Source organism: Ailuropoda melanoleuca, chromosome 20 (assembly GCF_002007445.2).
Source record: "Ailuropoda melanoleuca isolate Jingjing chromosome 20, ASM200744v2, whole genome shotgun sequence".
In the NCBI taxonomy this organism is placed as follows: domain Eukaryota; kingdom Metazoa; phylum Chordata; class Mammalia; order Carnivora; family Ursidae; genus Ailuropoda; species Ailuropoda melanoleuca.
The window spans coordinates 2,381,424-2,403,058 of NC_048237.1; the positions used below are offsets into that span (position 1 = coordinate 2,381,424).

General features: G+C 45.9%; 1 protein-coding gene across 15 annotated transcripts; it reads right to left on the reverse strand.

Annotated features, from left to right (window-relative positions):
- Positions 1-36: 36 nt before the first annotated feature.
- C20H14orf93 (chromosome 20 C14orf93 homolog) lies at positions 37-21,582 on the reverse strand. 15 transcript variants are annotated; one of them, XM_034648335.1, is made up of 8 exons: positions 21,491-21,537; positions 21,015-21,113; positions 8,593-9,353; positions 6,093-6,413; positions 2,390-2,451; positions 2,062-2,165; positions 1,051-1,163; positions 37-779 (listed from the first exon to the last, which is right to left on the reverse strand). In XM_034648335.1, exons 3-8 carry the CDS (start codon positions 9,190-9,192, stop codon positions 360-362), a joined length of 1,620 nt encoding a protein of 539 aa, XP_034504226.1. In that variant the 5' UTR covers positions 9,193-9,353; positions 21,015-21,113; positions 21,491-21,537; the 3' UTR covers positions 37-359. The 15 variants fall into 15 exon arrangements, with proteins under 15 accessions (XP_034504226.1, XP_034504222.1, XP_034504217.1 ...); XM_034648331.1 differs by having other exon boundaries at positions 8,593-9,417; XM_034648326.1 differs by having other exon boundaries at positions 8,593-9,526.
- Between the last annotated feature and the right edge of the window lie 53 nt (positions 21,583-21,635).

The following is a 21,635-nucleotide window of genomic DNA, read 5'->3' on the forward strand; positions in this document are numbered from 1 at the left end:
AAAAAAAAAAAAAAAAAACCAACTCAGAGACTGGGGCATATGTCAAGAAGGCCTCATGTTTCTTAGACCCATCCTCCTCCTTTTCTCAGCCCAGGCTCCCTGAGGCACTACTTGTGCTTAGAAATAAGCATTTTCTGGCTTGCCATTCACAGGGAGTGGGGAGGTCCCCCTCCTAGGTAAGCCTCTTTATCCCACCACAGCTGCCAGCTTGTACTTCCAGTGGGGGCTGTGGTAAGACGAGAGACAGATTTGCTTTCTCAGACTGCAGAGGACATCTTGTCATTCGGGAAAGCTCCATGGCCACCCATTCCTGGGACATGGGAAGTGGCAGATGCCAGAGTTACTCTTGGTTATAGATTTCATTCATCCTTTTCCACCTTGATTTCAATGAATGAGTTCAAGTCAGGACAGCAGGTTTTGTGGGGTCGGTCAAAAGATGGGGAGACAGGTCCATTCTCATCACCTCCCTCATCTTCCTCTTCTTGGAAATTAGGATTATAAAGTTCTGGTGGAAGGAGCTGGGCCTCAGCAGAAGGTAATCGGTCTGAGGGAGGCCCATACACACGGTTGGCTTTAGTACCATGTTTAGAGTTGGCATCCAGGTGGTAGCAGAGCTCCGTGAGGCGCTGGGCCCGGAACCGGGGAGGCCGGGCCACCCAGACACCTGGCTCATTAAGACTGTCCTCTTCATCTGACATCAGCTCTTCTGTCACATCCTTCCACAGGCGTTGGTCCTCAGGTCCAAAATGCCTCATGATGCTGGATCGGTTGGCAAAAAGCTGAAGTAGGAGCCCAGGGCAGAGACAGGAAGAGAAACAAACTATGGGTTAGATTTGGGGAGAGGGTTCTCGTAGGAAGAAGGCCGTGTAAAATCTGTGTCTGAGAGAACTTAGCCCCCAAGTCATCTTAGAACCGGCTCCCCCCCTCCTCTATCTGCCAACATTCCTGGCTCTCAGCCCTATTCTCAGATGCCACGTCCCCTGGCCCTTCCCACTGCGGCTTAGTAGGGTTTAGTGTTTAGCACCTTGAAAGGAAGGCCTAGAAACCTACCCGGTATCTGCGACTTCGAAGCTTCTTCTCCTCTTTTTCCTTCAGGCCTTTAAAGGGGTTGAGGGAGTTGCGGTACTCGCGCCTCTTAGTGAGGAAGTAGGCTACACAGGCTCCTGGCGAAGAGGGAGAAGGGAGGGGGCAGAGAGCAGGTCCTTAGCCGTTTTTTTCTGCCCTAACACTACTGGCTGGGAGGGTGAGACTCAGTCTAGACAGTGGGCTTTCTCACAGACCCATCAGCATCTATTTACTCCTCTTTGGTTTGGCTCTCTCTGCCCACCTCCCTGTCTAACACTGACTCCCCCATTTCTCCCACTGGCACACAACAAGTCTGAGCTTCTGTAGCTCCCTCCCTGGACCCGGGCTCAATTAAACCCATTCCCATTCTACTCTGCTGGTAATGGATTACCAGTGCTTTTTCAGCAGAAGCTTTCTTAATGCTTCAGGGTTAGCTATGGGCAAATAATAGAAAAGTAAGGAAAGTAGAAAACCCAGGATGTAATATTTAGGGACAAAAGGGCAGGCCTGGATTCTGACTTCCTTTTCCTAACACCCTAGATTCAGGCCCTGCTGGAAACATCATGCCTGCTGGTGTTAGCCCTTTCCTTCTCCCATTTTCATTTCAAGCAGGATAGGGGAATAAAAAGGCAATTAGAAGCAATCCTGGGGCGCCTGGGTTGCTCAGTTGGTTGACCTTCCGACTTGATTTCGCCTTGGGTCGTGCTCTCGCGGTCCTGGGATCAAGCCGTGTTGGGCTCCATGCTCAGCACAGAGTCTGTTTGGGATTCTCTCCCCCCACACCCCGCTCAATCTCTCTCTCTCTCAAAGAAAGAAAGAAAGAAAGAAAAGAAAAAAGAAAAAGAAACAATCCTGTGAAGATGTGAGAATAGCCAAAAAAAATTTTCAAGTCCACTATTTTCAAAACCACCTAAATCATCTCCATTATGCCTCTTCTCTGACCAAGAACAGCCAGTGGAAAAAGGATGAGATGGGAGTTAATTCAGTTTTTCTCACCTTTCAGCTCCTTATCAGTGTAATTGTGGGGACTGGTCACCAGCTCCTGCTTGAGCTTTTCCAGAAGGAACTTCACTACTGAAATATTCCAAGAGGACTTGATGCTGCCACAAAGAAGATCGTGAACAAGGCAGTCAGCATTTTAAAAGTCAGACAGAGATTCCTGGCACAAATCAACTTTGTGGTAAACTCCCCCATGGCCATGGACAGGATGCAAGGGGCAATGGTGAGGGCAAAGCCTTCGCCTCATTGTTATATTGGAACAGCCATCTACTTCCCTCTTGTTGGCAGAGTACCTTGTGATTCTTTTCCCTCAAGAAGATCATACCTTTCAGACCCATTGAATCTCTTGTCATTGGTGATGTGGTTATGCACATTGTGGACCAATTTCTAAGGGGAAAAAAACAAATACAGATTCAAACCAGGAGTGGATGTGATGAAACCCTCCTCTGATCCCTAGGCATTGTCCCTATGGGGTTTTCTGCCTGAATCCTTCCCATAGTCTGGGCACCATATCTGTTGATGACCCTTCTTAGCCAGAGAGCCTATCTAAGTCAGTAATTCGAATGTCCTCCCTTTTGTGGTCCTTATCATTTAACTTGTATGCAGACTCCAGGATCATCCCTGGTCTTACTTAATTTTCTGGGAAATAAGAAGGGCAAAAGGTCTCAGACATTTTCACAAACATATTCCTTCCTAATAGCCAGGAGAGAGCAAATATACACCAGGACTACTGCAAGTGGACTTTTCTTGAGGGCCTCTATTCTTGTAAATTTTAAAGTTTTCTTTACAATGTATCTGTATTTCTTTTAATCTAAAAATGTCTTCTTATAATGAGCACTGTGTTTATATACAACTGATGAATCACTGAACTCTACCTCTGAAACTAATACTACACTATAGGTTAATTAATTGAATTTAAATAAAATAAAATTTTTAAAAATGTCTTCTTAATCTTCTAGTAAAATTGATGACCCAGGAGAATGCCCTAAGTATATTCCTTTGCACATTACCACAAATCTCAAGGGGACACACACCATGGTCTGAAAAACACAAACCTAAAATAACAGAAATGTGAAATGCAAAGGACCTTGGAGACGCTATCACCCAACCTCCCTTTCACATCATTCAACAGGCTTTCAGCTTTGCTTACATACCTTTAAGAATGGGTTCTCACTACTCTTTCAAGTCAGCTTTTTTTACTGTTGAACATGTCTGATTGTTAAAAAGTTTTGCCTTAGACTCCAAAATCTGGCCAGTTTTGCCCCTAACAGCACCTAAAATCTTTGAAATCTCTCATGTACTCCCCAGGTCTTCTATCTGGTCTAAATAGCCCCAAGTCCTTCAGCCATTCCTCATGACACAGTGTCCAGACAGATGCCTCTCGAAACCATCAGGCTCTCTGGCTGGCCAGTGTCGCTTGGACAACGTGGCAGTGGGAACTGAATCTAATCCATCAGTGGAGACCTGGCCAAAGGGAGCACTACTTTGCCGAGTGGCACTCTACACTTCTAGGAATGAAACCCAAGATGGTATTAACTTTCTTAGCAACCCCACCCCTATTCCTAAGGTCACACTTTCCATTCCTAGTGAGCTTACAGTCAACTCGAGTCCGCTTTTCACATGGATTACTATCTCTGCCATTCTGCAACTGTTTTGTTTTGTTTTTTCAACTTTGATGCAGGATTTTACATTTCTTCTGATTAAATTTAGTTTTGGTGTTTCTGATGGTATTTTCATCCCAAGCTCCCTCAGCCCTTGGAAATTCACAGCCCCAAACCGACAGACTCATATCCTGATCTCCGGGTTTCTGCTTTAGTTGAGAAATCCCCAATTTACCCTTCTGCCTCTGACTGACTGACCATATCAGTTTAGGAAAGTACTGTCAATTTTTTATGGTTAGGGTCTCCACTCTATAAAGAGGAATGTTATTAAATTAGCTTCGTATTTGATACAGTTATTTTACCTCTTAGAAGTCCTAACTTCAGGAATCACAAAGGATGGGTGAAGGCTTCAGAAAGAATATGAAAGTGTTGAAAAAAAAGAGAGAAAGAAAGAAAGAAAGAAAGAAAGAAAGAAAGAAAGAAAGAAAGAAAGAGAAAGGAAGAAAGAAAGAAAAGGAAAGGAAAGGAAGAAAGAAAAAAAAGGAGTTGCACAGCTTCCAATTCAAGTGGCTTGTAAGAGATCGGCTGATAAAAATCAAACCAGCCTTGAAGCGGAAAGGGAAAATACTCTAAGACAGTAGTAAGTGTTAAGACTGTAAAGGCTGCTGGCTCACCTACCTCCTGGGTGAGCTAAAAATAAATACATTTCCCCAAGGGGTGGCTAGGATCTCCCGCATTCCAAGAAGTGAGTGGTTCCCCTTTGGTCCTTTTGGATCCCTAGCAGCAATCCACAGAGGACCGAGCAGACTGGAGGGACGCCTCTCTGATTCCTTTACAGAACTAAAGGCTGGAAGACTGAAGGCCTGCATCTAACCCTCTCCGTTGAAGCCACCGTCTGGCACAAGAACATTTGAAACCTTCCTCTGTGATAGGCAGCAAAATTCCCTGGCTGGGCTTCCAGGGCCTTTCCAAGCACTGCAACAGACAGCAGGAGGGGTGAGCACACTGCCCTCCTGTTAGGTCCTGAGTTCCACCAGGCTCTCCAAAGGGCAGGCAGCAGCCAAGCCTCAGCCCCAGACCTCCGGCAGGAGGAGGTAGGCAGAAGAACCAGGAGCGGTCAGAAGTCCCATTTTTATGCAAATTGTAATTATCACGTAGTTATTCATGATTTAAACACTATGAAGTTTTGGGAAATCCCTTGTGATGCATTTCTAGGTATATGCCTCCATTTCTGTCACTGGAAGCAAGAGTGGCCCTCTTGGGCCAGAAGTTTGTGACAGAAAAATTAAACCCATTCCCTATTCTTGATTAAGTGAGCTATCCCTGAACATAACCAAAATTTAAAATGAAGGTTAGAAACCAGTTGATTCTGATTATGAATGCTGTCTTCCTTCCCAAGGAAGGAAAGAACCCCTCGATGTAAAAACAAATCAAATGAAAGGGAGGGTAAGAGTCAGGAGCCCTTAGAAAAGGGAAAAAGAAGCAAGAAGTAATGAAAGAAGAATCTTCAGTAAAGATGAAGGAGGTACTCACCGTACCTGGTGGGCTTCAACCTTTACTAAGACTGTGACAAGAGGAAAAGGGCTAGACTGTGACCAGATTTCAGGTGGGTGTGAATGGTGAGCTCCCCTCCTATCCAGAACCCTCCAGTGACTCTATCAGCTATGAGCCAGAGAAGGGAAATGCCTTACAGCTCCTATGAACAGAATCTAGGTCAAGAACACCCCCCATGGTTATTGGAAGGATGTTTGAGGACACAGAGGTGATCCAAAGGACGAAGGTCACCCTAGAGCAGGATTTCTCAACCCTGGCACGCTGGACGTTTTAGGTAGAATCATCGTTGGCGGCTGCCCTGTACACTGGAGGGTGTGCAGGGATGCTCCTGGGGCTCCACGCCATCCCAAGGATCAGGCAGAACTGGTTCAGCCCAGTACCTTCCCTGCCAAGGGCTCTTAGGACCCCTAGGCTCGCCAAACCTCCAAAATTGAGCTGAGTGTCTGGGGCGCTCTGCGCCTTTGCGGTTTAGGACCGCCTCAGCATACCCTGGCCATCCTGCCAAGGGGCCCTGAACCACTGGTAATCTGCAGGCCGTTTCCAGTGCCACCCTTCAGTGGTCAGTCTGCTCGATCCCTTAAAGATCTTCCCGTTAGGACTATTAGCTCACCGGGAGAAGATGTGATCTAATTCCCTTCTCTTTAAACAGAGGATTTCAATCTATTTGGAAAAGCCTTTATAAAGGTCCCCAATTAGCAGAGGGTCTGCCTATCCCTTGGGCTATGGACCCATCTGTCTCCTTCTTGCCCCTCCCACTCCAGTAGGATTCAGGATACCATTCATTCAATATGGGAAGTTTAAAATCAACCCACACTTCATTCTTCACTTCTCTCTCCAGACTGAAGAAAAATGTATAGAATTGAGCTCACTCACGGAGAGTACCAGATCCCGCTTGCGCCTGGAGTTCTTCTGCCCACTCCCTCTGGTCCTGCATGGGGAAGCGGTAAACCCTAGAGAGTGTCTCAGCTCCCCTGCTCCCCCGGGGCCTGACTCTTCCAAGGCACCATCCAGCGCAGCAGCAGCACTGAGCATGTCCTCGGGACGGGGTGGTGGCAGCTTGCTTCCATTTTCTGGCCCTGTCTCTGAGGTGGCCCGCTGGATAGCCAGTTGTGTGGCGGGTGAGAGCTGCTTGGCATAAGCAGGGACCAGCACCCGCTGTACCGCACCCTCAGAGGCCACATAATCATCCACCAGCTAAGGACATAAAAAAGAATAGCCTATTAGCCATCTGGGCTTGGGGGAACCTGGTCAACCATCATTCCTTGGCCAAGGATAGCGAACAGAGAGTGGAAAGCAGGGGGAATCCAGCACAGTCTTTAACGGTCAATAGCTTGTTTCTCTGGGACTCCTACGGGAGTGTTGGCAAATATTTCTTGGATATACAGGGCTTCTTGGGTTGAATCGTTACCAATAGGACTGATTACAAGGACAAGGCTTGTTTCTGATGCTCTATTTGTGAGGAATCATCTATGATTTGCTCTTGGGTATGAGAACCGTAGCCAGGCAAGTATTTTGTCTAAAAGGGATTGGGGGAGGAAGTGATGATAAGAAAGGAACACCAAGCAAGAGAAGGAACAAGAAAATAAAATGATAACAACAAACAGGAGAAACAGGAGAAAAATGGGAGCAAAGAAGGGAGATATAAAGTCAGAAATTTCTAGAGAGGCTGGCCCTCGCAGCCTCTACCCCCCCTACCCCCCTCCAATCCCTTCGCAGGACCTGTCTGTGCCCTCACCTTGATCCCCGCCCTGGCCACATCTGACTGTCACTGTCCTGACATCCGCTTGCTGCCTGTGCCCTCACTCAAGGACATACAGAGCAGGGAAAGGAAGGAGGGAGGAAGGAGAGAGAGGGAAGAAAGGAGGGGGGATTTCTGCAGCCAAGAAAACAAAACAGTGAAAGTGGGGGTAAAAAAAACACAGAAAGAAGCGGGGGAGGAGGCTGAGATTTATAGACCTGTGAGCTGCTTTCTACGCTGTGAAATCTAATTCCATCCTGTCGGCTTGGAAGCCTTCCCTGCCTGACAGAACCAAAGCTCAGGGCACTGCCTGGCCTGGTACCTGGTACCCCCTGCCTCCTCCCACCTCCCTGCAGCCCCAAACCCTCTGCCCCAACCCCCGGAGTCCTGGCTGGGCAGAGTGGGGCAGGTGGGCAGTGGCCACCACCCACCGCATGGCTAGGCCTTCAGGGAGCAGTGACCAGCTGCAGCGTGACACTGGAGGGGGACAGGGGGCTTACACATTCATGTCTCAGATCTAGCAGATGGGCTGGGAGTTTCTTCCCTCCCATCTCCCCTGTGTGTTCTGCTCCTTTTCTCTTTCCTGGGTGTCTGGGCCTTGTTGTGTGTGCGGGAGGAGGAAAGAGAGGGCAGGGGGGGAGCATGGGGGAGGAGAGCTGACAGACCTCCCACTGTCTCTCAAGTGGTGACACATCTGTTACTTTCCCATCCCTGTGATCTCCCTAGTTGCTCCATCTCCTTCTTGTACTTCCATGTACCACACTCGGCAGTTTTTACTACACTCAGCCAGGGTTTTCCTGCTCAGATGGCCCTGAGCAGGAAAGAAACTGAAATAGCACAGCGTACTTCTGTGTCTTTTCCTGCTCACAAAATATGCACGCTTGCTTTCCTCGCTCTCCCAACCTGTCTCTCCCTTCCCAGGAACTCCCAGCTGTCCACTTCTTGGCCTTACGTTTTTCCCTTCCTTGTACTGCCTTCCCACCCTCTCCCACGTTCTCTTGCGCGCCAAAAGTCTCTTTCCATTTAGATTCACTTTTCCTCTATGCTCTTTTCACTTTTCCTCCTTCCTCAACCCTTCATCTCCACCTGCCTTCTTCCCTCCCTATACCTGTCTTTCCGTTCCCTTTGTCCTCTCCCTATCCCTCCCTCTGTCCCTCTCTGGCTCTCCCTCTCTCTGCACCTCTGCCTTTCCCCGCCCCCCCCCCCGCCCCATTCCCATCTCTGTATCTGTACTGAATTCCTCTTGGCAAGCAGAGGGCCCGTGATAAAATATGAATGAGCCGTCTGTGCACGGCAGGCCTCCTCGCCAGGAGAGGCAGAGCCCGGGGAGCAGCGGAGCCAGCTGTGCAGGAGGAGGGGGCACCCGGGCCCCTGAGAGCCAGGGGAGGGCGCGGCCAGCACCCCGCGCGCCAGAGATGCACTCGGGCCACTGCCGTTTAGCGGAAAGCAGGCGAGGGCTGCCCGGCCCTGCCGGCACAGGACGCCTCGTGCCGTCCTCTGTCCGAACCAGAACACCAAAAGCAAGGCTGAAGGCTGGGAAGAATCCAGAGGGAGGGAGAAGGCAGAGGGACGGGCCAGGAAAAGCCCCCGGGAGCCACCCCGCGCCACCGCCGCCCGCTCTGCGGCCATACTCACGGGATTGAGCAGCGGGGCCGCGTCGCTGGCCGTCAGGGCGCAGCCCGGGAGCCGCGCGTCCCTCTGCGCCGCCGGGAAGCCCAAGGGCCCGGGCCCCACGGCCGAGGCGGCTCCCACCTGCCACAGCTCCTCGATCACCACCTGCATGCCGCTGCCCACGCTGTCACACTCCTCCTCCGCCGCGGCCGCCGCCTTGCAGGCCTCCCCCGGGCTCTCCTTGAGAGGCCCCGGCTCCGGGGGCGGGGAGCCGTGCGCCCGGCTGTCCCCATCTTCATCGGGGGCCGAGGCTTTCCCTTGCCGCAGCTCACCCACCTCCTCCTGCAGGCGTTTCAGCAGTTGGTTGTTGGCCCGGGCCAGCCCCAGGGCGGCCTCGGCCAGGCCCACGGCCTTCTCCACCCGCTGGTAGATGATGTGCAGGAGCTGCTCTGAACTCTGAACGGCCAGGCCATGGCCGGTCACCGTGATGGGGGTGCTGGCAGGAGGGTGCCCGCCCTGGGAGCCCGCGCTGCTCGCACTCGTCTCGCTCTTGCAGGCACAGCAGCAGCATCTGGCCTCGCTGCCACCGGGAGGGGAGAAGAGGATGGTGGCACTGAAGGACATGGCGGAGGGCAGCGGGAACAACGGCGCTCACGCTGCCGGGCTGCTCCCAGAGGTGTCCCCAGTCTGCCCAACTCGAGGCGGGTAGGAAGAACTGGCCTCTTTGGATTCACTTTCCTGTGTCATGGAGGGTGACCAGAGGAGCCTGGGCAGCAGGCGGTGGGCTGTGTGAAGGAGGAGTAGGCAAGCTGTGAAGGAGCACCCGATCCATGGCTGCCTGTCCTCTGTCTGCAGAAGAGAGATGCCTTCTTCTATCTGCAGACCCCGGGCTCTCCTAGCACAGCGCGCTGGGGGTCCCACTCACCACTGACCCAAAGGGTGCTGCCTACAGGCCTTCCTGTTGAACACAGTGTCAGGGGGTAGAAGGCATTCTTCCTGCACCCAAGCATGGAACACCCCCCCCCCCCGGCCACGCCAACCTAAGGAACAGAGGGGGGGACTCAAAAGGACCCACAAGCATCTGGAAAGATGAGAAGATTAAGGAAGAAAATGCATATATGTCTTTGCCTCCTCACTATCTTTGCGGTAATAACAGTCATTGCCTTTTGTCTCCTTGACATCATTCCTTAAGGAGTTCAGAACACTTCCTGCAGGTTATCTCAACCACACAGAAGCTCTAGGAAACACATATTACCCCAGGTCCACCGAAGAGACATGCAGACGAGTTATAGATCTTTTTCAAGGTCAGAGGGAGACAGCAGAATCCAGTTATTGCTACTTTCAATCTAGTGTTTATTTTTTTTAACTGATAACCACTTTTTGTTGACATAAAGAATCACGATTCTACCCTCTCTATAATTTTCTTACAGATGCATTCAGAGTAAGACTCCTAAGTAAGGAATATACCGACAGCCCTCAACATGTCACCAACCTCACACTATTGTATCACTGCCGCTTGGGGGTGGGGCAGGGAAAGGAAGGGGAAAGCTGGATCAGAGAATCAAGCTGCAGTGACCCAGGGCCACACAGCCCCCTGGCTCTCACAGTTGTGCATCTGAGCCTCCAGCCTCTGAAAAGGAATCCAGCTGCTCTGAATCCTACAGCTGGTAGCCCCAAGGACCTCTGAGGCCCCTCATCTCCACATCTCAAGCTCCTTGAGGGAGGGGCAAAGCTCAAAAGGCCTGTCTAAAGAGCTCAGCGCTGCCACTTTGCCCACAGGACCAGCCCCATTCAGGAGGAAACCAGAATATGGATGATAAACCAAACTGCCTCACTTTCGAATCACCCTAAGTAAGCAACGAAACTACTCTAGGAGGAAAAGAAAAAAGGTATGGGAGGGTTGGATTGTACGACTGAGAACTGTCCAAGGAGCTTCATGTTGTCTTTGCTAAATACTTGATTATAGAAAAAAGAATCCTTCTGCCTGAAGCTTCCTAAGTGACAGAATCTTAAGTATGTTTACAGTTTCCGCAAGAGATCCATTTCCATCTTACCCTGTAAATTATATCATAACACCACAATTAAAAAAAAGAGGAGGCGGGTAAGAGAATTTTCTATATATTGAGATTTGGGGGCTTTTTTTTTTTTGAATCAGCAATCTCATTTCAGAAACAGGTAATAATCAATGCCTCTGAGGTACTAAAATGTAAATCTGACAATGCATTTTAATTACATTTGGTTATTAAAGAATACTCTTTGATTTGCTCTTTCCACCTTTTATATCAAAAAAACGTTTTCTGTGCCAGGTATTCACTTGTAAGGACTTCACTCAAATCCATTTGCAGCTTCTCTGTCATTAGAGTCACTGGAAGGCACAGCTTAACCTAAAACTAAAGGTTAGAGGAAAGCACTAAGCAAGTTCTGTGTCAGTTTATGGGTGAATCATTTATATATCCTTTCCCTTCCTGAATAAGGGCCTTCACTGTTCTTGCAGGGTTTTTAACCAACATCATGCAAGGAGTTTAACCTGAAACATGGCTATTATGAGAAAAAGACAGTTATGTAGAAGATACAGATGGTTGCCAATTGGGCTCAATATTTGTAAAATCAGAAACTAAGACGCAGGGACACCTGAGCGGCTCAGTTGGTTGAGCGTCTGCCTTCGGCTCAGGTCATGATCCCAGGGTCCTGGGATGGAGTCCTGCATCAGCGGGGAGGCTGCTTCTCCCTTTGCCTCTGCATCTCCCCCTGCTTGTGTGCTTGCTGTCTCTCTGACAAATAAATAAATAAAATCTTAAAAAAAAAAAAGAAAAGAAAAAGAAAGAAACTAAGATGCATCAGGTTGGCACACTGGGTGGGTACCCCTTCTGGTACCAAATTGACAAGGGCTATGTTCTTGCCCCAAACACTTACTCTTTCTTGCAAGAGGCCTTAATCCCTGCCAGTGCTGTGCCTGCCTTGAGCCCTTCCCCTTGATTGGTCTTTCCCAAGTCATCATTCCAAAACAGCACTGAACTGGAAGTAAAAAAATAAATAAATAAATAAATAAATAAATAAATAAATAAATGTGTGTGTGTGTGTGTGTATACACACACATATGGTTCTCATCCTGCTGTATGCACTACTTAACAGCTGTGTGAACTTGGAAAAATGATTCCTTTTTCTGAGCGCCAGTGCTCTCGTCTCTGCCTACTTGGAATGTTTTTGTGATGATTATACATACATAATATATGTAAGGCACCTACAGAATGCTGGCACACGCTCAGTGCTTCACAAATAGCAGCTGGATGATATTAAGATTATTCCTAAAATATTCCGTGTTCCCATCCTGGACCCCCATCCTGATTTCCCAATCTTGAAAAAATGCAATGGCTTGAAATGGAACTTGGGAGATTTTCCCCCTAAATTTAACAACAAATTTCTTTTTTTTTTTTTTAAGATTTTATTTATTTATTCGACAGAGATAGAGACAGCCAGCGAGAGAGGGAACACAAGCAGGGGGAGAGGGAGAGGAAGAAGCAGGCTCATAGCAGAGGAGCCTGATGTGGGGCTCGATCCCACAACGCCGGGATCATGCCCTGAGCCGGAGGCAGACACTTAACCGCTGTGCCACCCAGGCGCCCCTTAACAACAAATTTCTAAGAAACAATAAACTCAAGTCTACAAAGATGCAAGTATACATATAAAAGCTTCTCTGATGTACATCAGAAAGGTAATTGAGAAAGCAGAGTATTTGCAATTTACTCTTATGAACTGGCTTTAGACTGGGGATAATATACAACTCTGCTAGCTTTTAATGATAAATATATTTTCATATTTGTGTTGACATAAAAAAATAATGATTCAGGGTGCCTGAATGGCTCAGTCAGTTAAGAGTCTGACTCTTGATTTCGGTTCAGGTCATGATCTCAGGGTTGCAAGACTGAGCCCCACACTGGGCTCTGTGCTGGGTGTGGAGCCTGCTTAAGATTCTCTCTCTCCCTCTCCCTCGGCCCCTCCCCAATCCAAATCATGATTCTACCATCTCTATAATTTTGTTCCTCAATTTCTTTCTACTTTTCTACTTTGTGTATTAACCTAACTATGTCTGGGGCACCTGGGTGGCTCAGTCAGTGAAGCATCTGCCTTGGGCTCAGGTCATGATCCCAGGGTACTGGGATCAAACCCCACGTGGGGCTCCCTGCTCAGCAAGGAGTCTGTTTTTCCCTCTCTCTCTGCCCCTTTCCCCGACTCATGCTCTCTCAAATAAATAAATAAATAAATAAATAAATAAATAAATAAATAAAATCTTAAAAAAAAAAAACCACCCTAACTATGTACGTCTATTTTATTTATTTACTTTTTTTTTTTTAAAGATTTTATTTATTTATTCGACAGAGATAGAGACAGCCAGCGAGAGAGGGAACACAAGCAGGGGGAGTGGGAGAGGAAGAAGCAGGCTCCTAGTGGAGGAGCCTGACGTGGGGCTCAATCCCATAACGCCAGGATCACGCCCTGAGCCGAAGGCAGACGCTTAACCGCTGTGCCACCCAGGCGCCCCTATTTATTTACTTTTAATTATTATCGTTTTTTAGAGGGCGGAGCGGCAGAGAGAGAGGGAGAGAACCTTAAGCAGGCTCCATGTCCAGCACAGAGCCCGACTCAATCTCACAACACTGAGATCATGACCTGAGCTGAAGTCAAGGGTCAGACGCTTAACCGACTGAGCCAGTCAGGTGCCCCTAACTATGTCCATTTTAGAATGTCACATTCAGAGCAACAATCGGTGTGTTGTTGTTGTTGTTTTTAATTAAGCTGTCTATATAAACCTGGTAGAGTGCAGTGTAGCAGAATGGGTATTCAAATAACTCTTATTTGGTTTCTGTGGACATTCCTGCTGACTTAATTTTCCTGGCTCCTGTATCCACTTAAGCTCTAAGACATTGAAATGAAAGGACAAGGAAAGAAAGGAAAGTCAGCAGGAAATAAAGGAATCTTTCACATTATAATATTTACTAACCAGATAACAACTTAAATGCTGGATAAATTGGATTAAAAAAACAGAACAAAACACAAATTTCATTAGCTACATACATCCCCATTAGAGGAAAAAAAAAGTTGAAAAAAAAAGTTTCTAAAAATTCTCTGTATGCAAGGCCATGCTGAAGGATGAGTCACCAAAACGGATTGCCACAAGTACTCAAATGAAGGGAAGACAAAGTCCCTACATGGAATGAGTTTGCAGCACATGTGAGAATGGAATGTCTAAAGAACAAAGCAAAAATACACACAAGTGCCTAAAAATATGGTGCAGACAAAAATTCTTGAGGAGATAGTTCAAAATAATGTAAAGATCAACGGAACAAAATCATATGAGAAAGGGGTCTTACAGAAGAAAAAAGTCCAAGTGAGCCTTGGGCAACGTATAAAAGGAACTGGGAGGGTGGGAAGAAGGCACGGGAGATGAGAGGAAAAAACCAACATTACAAGGATTTCCACGTACATGTGTGAGGTCAGAGCAAAGGTATGGAAAGCTGACACAGGACTTTGAAAAACATGGTAATGAAACTCTTAGAGTAGGGGTCAGCAAACCTTTTCAGGTAAAGGACCAGACAGTAAGTCGTTTTGGCTTTGCAAGTCATGTGGTTGCTGTCACAACTACTCAGCTCTGCCATTGCAGCACAAAGCAGCCACGGACAATACATAAACAATGAGCACGACTGTGTTCCAATAAAACTTTATTGATGGACACAGAAATGTCAAAAGATAGTATATTTAACACTTACATTAAAAAATATAAAAGCCACTCCTAGCTCATGGGCCATATAAAAACAGATGGCAGGCCAGACTTAGCCTATGGGCTCCAGTTTGCTGACGCCTGTCTTAGATAGCTAAAGTGGAAGAGTTAGAGATTATTAGGAGACTCTTCAATCCTGAAGTGAGTTGAGAATGAGGGTTGTGGATATGAAGGTTCAACATCCTGAAGGAAGACCTGATAATATTTCTTTATTTAATAAATATAGGGAACAGAAATGTTGGCTAAAGACAACTTCAAGATTATCAACCCGAGGGTCAAAAGATGGTACCACTGACAGAATGAGAGAAATGAGGACGTTGAGGGACACCTGGGTGGCTCAGTTGGTTGGTAGCCTGACTCTTGGTTTTGGCTCAGGTCATGATCTCATGGGTTGTGGGATCGCCCCCACATCAGGTTCTGTGCTCAGTGGGGAAGTCGCCTTAGATTCTCTCCCTCTCCCTCTCTCCCACCCACACAACCTCTCTCTCAAATAAATTAATTAATTAAAAAAAAAAGGAAATGAGGACGTTGAGAGGAGGCACCATCATATTAAAGAAGATGTGTATGTATATAGGTATTTATTTATTATTTTTTAGTGAGCTCTAGGACTAACTTGGGGCTCAAACTCACCACCCTGAGATCAAGAGTCACATGCTCTACCAACTGAGCCAGTCAAGAGCCCCAGATGTGTGTACTTAACAAGTTAAATTTCAGACTGATAGCAACATCTTTAAATGGATGTCCTGATGGCAACTAAGACAAAAAAAAAAAAAAATGCCAAGAGAAAGGTCAGAGCTGGAATGCAGATTTCGAATCTTTAGCAGGAGGGTTGTAGTTGAACCTGAGAAAGTGAATGCACTCTCCAAGGAGAAAGGAGAAAGTGTGAAATGCAAAGGCCAAGGACAGCGCTTACAGCCAATCTGTGCAAGAGGCTTCATTAAAAGAGAAGAATGGTCAGCGAGGTGGGAGAAAAGGAGTGTTATGAAAGCCAAAGTAGAAAGAATTTCAAGAACGTGGCTCTAATCAACTGTGACAGGTGCAGCAGAATGGCTAAAAAAGATGAAAATTAAGGAAATACAATTTATTTGTCTGTGATGGTCATTGGTCATGACCAGAGAAGTGATTTTTCAGTGAAAGTAATACTATGCAGTAGATGAAAGAGGAATTGATGCAGAGAAAATGCAAATGAGACATGAAGTCAAGTCTTCTAGAGTTTAGTTACGAAAGGAAGGAAGGAAATAACAAGGAAGTCAGAAGAGGTTCTAGAGCTTTACTGTATTTACAAAGCAGAAAGAAAAAGGTCAGTGATTTCTGTGACATTAGCCACAGCAACATTTTTCTAGATATATCTCCTGAGGCAAGGGAAACCAAAGCAAAAATAAACTATTGGGGAGTGCCTGAGTGGCTCAGTCAGTTAAGCGTCCGACTCTTGATTTTGGCTCAGGTCATGATCTCAGGATCGTGAGACTGAACCAAACATAGGCTTTGCACTAGGCGTAGAGCCTGCTTAAAATTCTCTTTCCCGTTGCCCCTCCCCCCTCTCCCTCTCTAAAAAACAAACAAACAAACAACAACAAAACTATTGGGACTACATCAAAACAAAAAACTTCTGTACAGCAAAGGAAATAGTCAACAGAACTAAGACAACCTACTGAATGGGAGAAGATATTTGCAAATGACATATCCAATAAAGTTATCTAAAATATAAAGAACTTATACGACTCAACACAAAAAACCCCAAACAATCCAATTTATATATGGGCAGAAGACATGAAGAGACATTTCTCCAAAGCAGATGGCCATGCGGATGGCCAAGAGACACATGAAAAGATACTCAACATCACTCATCACCAGGGAAATGCGAATCAAAACCACAGTGAGCTATCATCTCACACCTCTCAGAATGGTTAAATCAAAAACACAAGACACAACAAGTGTTGGCAAGGATGTGGAGAAAAAGGAACCCTGTGCACTGTTGTTGGGAATGGAAACTGGTGCAGCCACTCTGGAAAACAGTATGAAGGTTCCTCAAAAAATTAAAAATAGATCTACCAAGGGTACCTGGCTGGCTCAGTCAGTAGAGCATGTGACTCTTGATCTCAGGGTCATGAGCTCAAGCCCCATGTGCAGCCTACTTAAAAAAAAGGAGAATAAGAACAAGACTTGAAAGAAAGATAGACAAAAAGAAGAAGAAAGAAAGAAAGAAAGAAAGAAAGAAAGAAAGAAAGAAAGAAAGAAAGAAAGAAGGAAAGAAAGAAAGAAAGGAAAAAGAAAGCTGTGAGAAAGTAAATGATGAAGATATTAGAAAAGAATTTAAGTTTTCTTCTAGGATGGATCCTCCCAATGTGAGAAGGAAGGAAGGGTAACTCTTTCCTGAAACTGCAGAGAAGAAAAAATGAATACAGAGCAAAGATTGAGGTGGAGAGAGGAAGACAAAGAGATACACTCTTTTTTACTTAGAGGAAGATTTTCCTCACTATGAATAATCCAAATTGATAATAGAACTTTATTATAAAAAGTGCTGCATTATCTGTTGTTACAACCTGTTAAATCGTTTTCTAATGCTCTCAAACTAACACAATTAATTATTCTTGCTTTTTTCCAACACTGGCTCATGGTTCTAGAGCCCATTTAACCCTGCCAACATTATTAAGGTGCATAAACTTTATTCTGACATCCTTATTTTACTTCTGTAATGTAGAACTTTAATTCAATAACCCATGAAGCAATCCATGGAATATCTGGCAAAACAATGGTTAACTATAGTAAATTAATCTGGGCAGCGTATAAACCACCATTACTAAACATTTTAATAAGATCAACTTTTGCGATTTCAGATTGCTAATTTATTTTCAAGCCAAGAATTCATATTTTCATTCCGGAAAGGAAAAAAAAAAAGGAATAAACTAAGGTTGACCACCAGAGAATACTATGTAAGCCTTTTGCAAAATGCTATCAACTTTTAGAATTGAGTATTAAAAAAAGATCTCTAATCTTTTGACGAGTTGCCAATACAAAGTGACAGCAGCTGTCAAACTTAAGTTTGCATAAAATATATGTTTGGGGTTCATTCAGTGTTGGTCTAATTTTAACACATGTGAAAGGGGCCAGAAAATGTACTTTTCGGTAATTTTTATATTTTCTTCATAAATATTTAGATAGAAAAGAAAGAAAAGTCATCTTCTTCCGACAGTTCAGGGTGAGACTGTCCATAATCTTAACTACACCTTTTCTCCCAAGTCACATGTATTTGTGTTAGAACTAAATATATCATCCTCCTGGCAGCTCCCTTGCTTGCTTTCAACCCATTCTGAGTTTGAATTTTCTGCATGACTGAGTTCACCTCCAAACTATGAAAAATAAAAGTTTCCTCACTATTTAATAGATGTGTATGATATGGTATCACTCTGATGATATATGTCTTTGTAATGGGCCCTTGACTCATTCAGGGTCAAGCTAGCAATGGACTTCCTTAAATGCGATTACTGAAAGCACAGCAATTCATACCATAATTTTCATTTTAAGAAATAAAGAAAGGAAAATGGCCACTTAAAGCTCCAACCGTGCTGGTCAGCCCTGCTCCTCCACTTGAAGGTGCAATATGGCTCACCTGTTTCTATCAAAAAAGAGCCCCTTTACCACACCAGAGCAGGTAAGCAAACATCAGAAAATATTATTTTCCTACGTTTTGAAAGATCGAACCATCTACTGATCTGCACAGAGAAAATCTAAGACCTCATTTTCGGGGGTTAAAAAAAAGAGAGAAAAAGAGAGATGTGGACCTAAAGGGAGAATGAGATTCTAAGGAAAGACTCCACTAATCCGAAGATTCCAAGTATACTTGCATAGTGGTTTAAGAGTTTTGTAGCAGTCTTTTTTATTTACATTTGTTAAAAGTGCAACTTGTTAAGATTAAATTCTCGGTTTTAAGATCTTCATAGAAATGTGCCTGACATAAAGGACAAGTCCTGCATTTCTAGATCAACTGAAAAATGAAAAGCTAGCTCCTAGAGCTACATCATGCGCTCTGCGAGCCCTCGGTAAATGTTAGTTGATTAAATATTAGTCAAAGATGACAAGGTGGGCACCAGGGACAGTAGAACCATTTCCGACACTGGGAGAACAGAGCTCGAGCACTGACTGCCCTCGGGTCAGGGCGACTCCCCCGTGAGCCCCACCGCAGAGAGTGCCCCTGGGGGTTCCGGGGAAAGGGGTGTAGCGGCAAACGGCACCGTGGCCCGAGGCGCGGTCAGGGATCTCGCCGGGTCACCGTGGGTAGACTCTGTGGCCACAAAAGCTCTGCGGACTTGGGCTGAGAGCCGCCGGGAACTTCCCGCTGCGGTCGGGCTCTGACAGCCCTACAGGTGTTCCGTCACGGGTGTTCCACCGCGTGTGCCCGGTGCTGCCGCTCCAGCTGACTCAGCGGCGCCAACACGAGCGCGCAGCCTGGAGATGAAGACCGCGGCGCCGGCCCGTGTACCCCGCCAGCGCGCGCACGCGGGGAGGCACCGCCCCTCCCGTCCTCTGGCTCCCGGTGACTGGCGATTGGACGATGGGGGGCAGGACCAGGGTGGTTATTGGCTACAATCCACAATCACTCAACGAGCCAGGGAGGGGAGGGGCCACTTCAGGGAGGGACACGACTACGAGGCTTTTTCAAGGCCGTCAGGCGCCATCTTTAGCTTGTTTTGTTTTGTTTACACGGGTTTGTTCTTTGTTGCTTACAAAGCTGCGTGTACGCGATTATAAATTCAATGCCACAAATAGGTCTCATACATTTGGTGGTGGAAGGCTTTTAATTCCTGTCGGCCTTGGTTACGGATCTTTTAGATACCACTAGCAAGCTGGCAGTTCCCCTTTAGTTCAAAGTTTTCATCTCTAGGAGCCCCGCGAGTCCCACAGTCAACCGAGTTTAGCTGTGCTTTGGTAGGAAGGCCAAGCCAACCATATGTTCGTGGGACTCAAATCAAGGACACTGGACATGAGCCTAGGTTCCTTGTAAAAAGCAAGTCAGAGGCTTGGGTTGTGTACCTCCCTGGGACGACGAGCCTTCTCTCCCAAGAAGCTAAAAAGCTACGGCCTGCAGTGATGGGGAAAAGAATTAGAACAAAACTTCATTAAAAATTCCCAGCAAAGCTGCCATCACAAAGTCATTGGAACGTGACTAGATTTCAAAGATATGCATGCAGGTCTCAACTTGTGGAATGATCCACATTTGAGATAGTATTTTATTAAGTCCTGATCTGACTTGCATTGTTAGGAAATAAAAATACACTCGGTACAGGTAAGAAGCTCGGAGAGCCCACATAGGGCCACTTCCATTACAGTGAATTTCAAGACCTGGACAATTTTAAAGCTGTTGTTTAGGCGTCCTAAGTACTACTTGAAACAGTAGGGCGCTGGCTGAGGAATGGAAATGTATTACCATCATCCTACAGAGGCTTTGTTGTAATTAAATTTGAACTCTACAGTAGGTCCTTTTTTATATCCTGGTTGCTATTTCACTGGTGACGTTCCAGTTTCTCCCTCATCGCCCCATATACTTCCTATGCTTTCACTCCCCAATCTGTGAATACAGATTTGAATATATTTTCAGTATGACGCCTAACAGGAGACAGTGGTTCAGTGACAGAATGAAGTGAGACTATGGCTCACGTAACAGGAGGCTTTGCTCTGTGCTTGGTTTGTCCTCTGATTCTTACCCTTTTCTCTGTGACTCTTAGACCTGGGGAGAAGGCTTCTCAATCCAAAAATGCAACACGATAACCACAATGCATTTCTTATCCCCCTCCTATGTCTTATTTACCTTTGCCTCCTCTTCGCCCCTCCCCCATCACAACCACCATGAACGGTTTTTGAGAATTGGACTTGACTGGATTATTTTCCTGACACTTTGCCAGCTGTGGAGCTTTTCGAACAAATCCCAACCTACAAACGACCACTTTGTCAAAAAGCCAAGAGAAAACTTCCCTTCTGAACACACCAACCAAACCACACATAAAGGCCAAAATATACACAGCTGTACATTTAAGAACATGAGACAATAAAAAGCAAAACCACTTAAGGCAAAACAGTCAGTAAAGAAGGCTTTGAACCACAGATTCAATAAATTGCCTACCCTCATTTGCCACATGGACTATACACTCCCTGGCAATTATTTAATTATTCACTAATCTGAGACTTTAGAGGAGTAGAAAAATACAGTAAATGCACATAAAATGAAAGTGCCTAAATATGCTAAGCATAGGATTTCTTCCAAGCTCTAATTTGCACACGAAATCCTGTTTGGATCACATCTGGGAACACAACAGAAAAAAAAAATCACATCCTAATAAGGGCCACTTTGCACACATAAAATCAAAGGAAATCTCTTTTGAAAACAGAATCTGATATGGCACATATACACATACTGTTCATATACACAAAGCACAAAACCCCAAGATAAATCTTTATGAAATCATTTGCTTCAAAACACACACACACACAAACACAAACACACAATGTCTTCATGAAAATGTAAGACACATTTGTAAGAAGGGTTTTGCCCTCCTCCCCGGGGAGATGAGTGTCTCAATTATAATATCCAAACATTTTTAACCTATTGGCCTTGGACAATTGCCACATTCAAGCCACTTGGTTTTGGTTCTGGGGGAGGGTGTGTAAAACGCACGCAAACAGCTTTGTGAGGGAGTCTCTCAAGTCTCCGCTTCTTTCGACGTTGCCCTTGACGTTGCCCGTGGCAGAAATTTACATTATCCCTTCGCCCCGCCTAAAAAAAAAAAAAGAAGAAGAAAGAAAAAGAAAAAAAGAAAAAAGAAATCTATACTCCCCAAGCGGCTAAATTTTTTAAATACCTCGGCCATAAAAATTTACCAGTTCTTACAATGTGATAACAAAAAGAAAAAAAATCTCTATAAATTTGGCTGGAAATAGTTGTACACGGCCATCCTGCTTCTCAACTTCTTGGTATATTTAAAACCTTGACCAGGAAAAAGAAAGAGGAAGAGAGACAGAAAAAGAAATGGGGGAAAGCGCAAATTCCCCTTAGCAACAGTTTCCTCACCCCAGCACTGCCACAGATCTCTATTTTTAAAAATTTTGAAAACACACACAAGATTAAGGAGGGAAAAAATGGAAAAAGGATACCCGAAGGTCGTATGGCTCTTTGTATTCGTGTGTGTGCAAAAAGGAGGACTCGCGGCGCCCGAGCCGGCAGGCCCCGCCCCTCCCCGGACGCCCTCCCGGATTGGCCGCCGGCGGCCGCGGGGCGCCCCCCGCGAGCACACGAGCC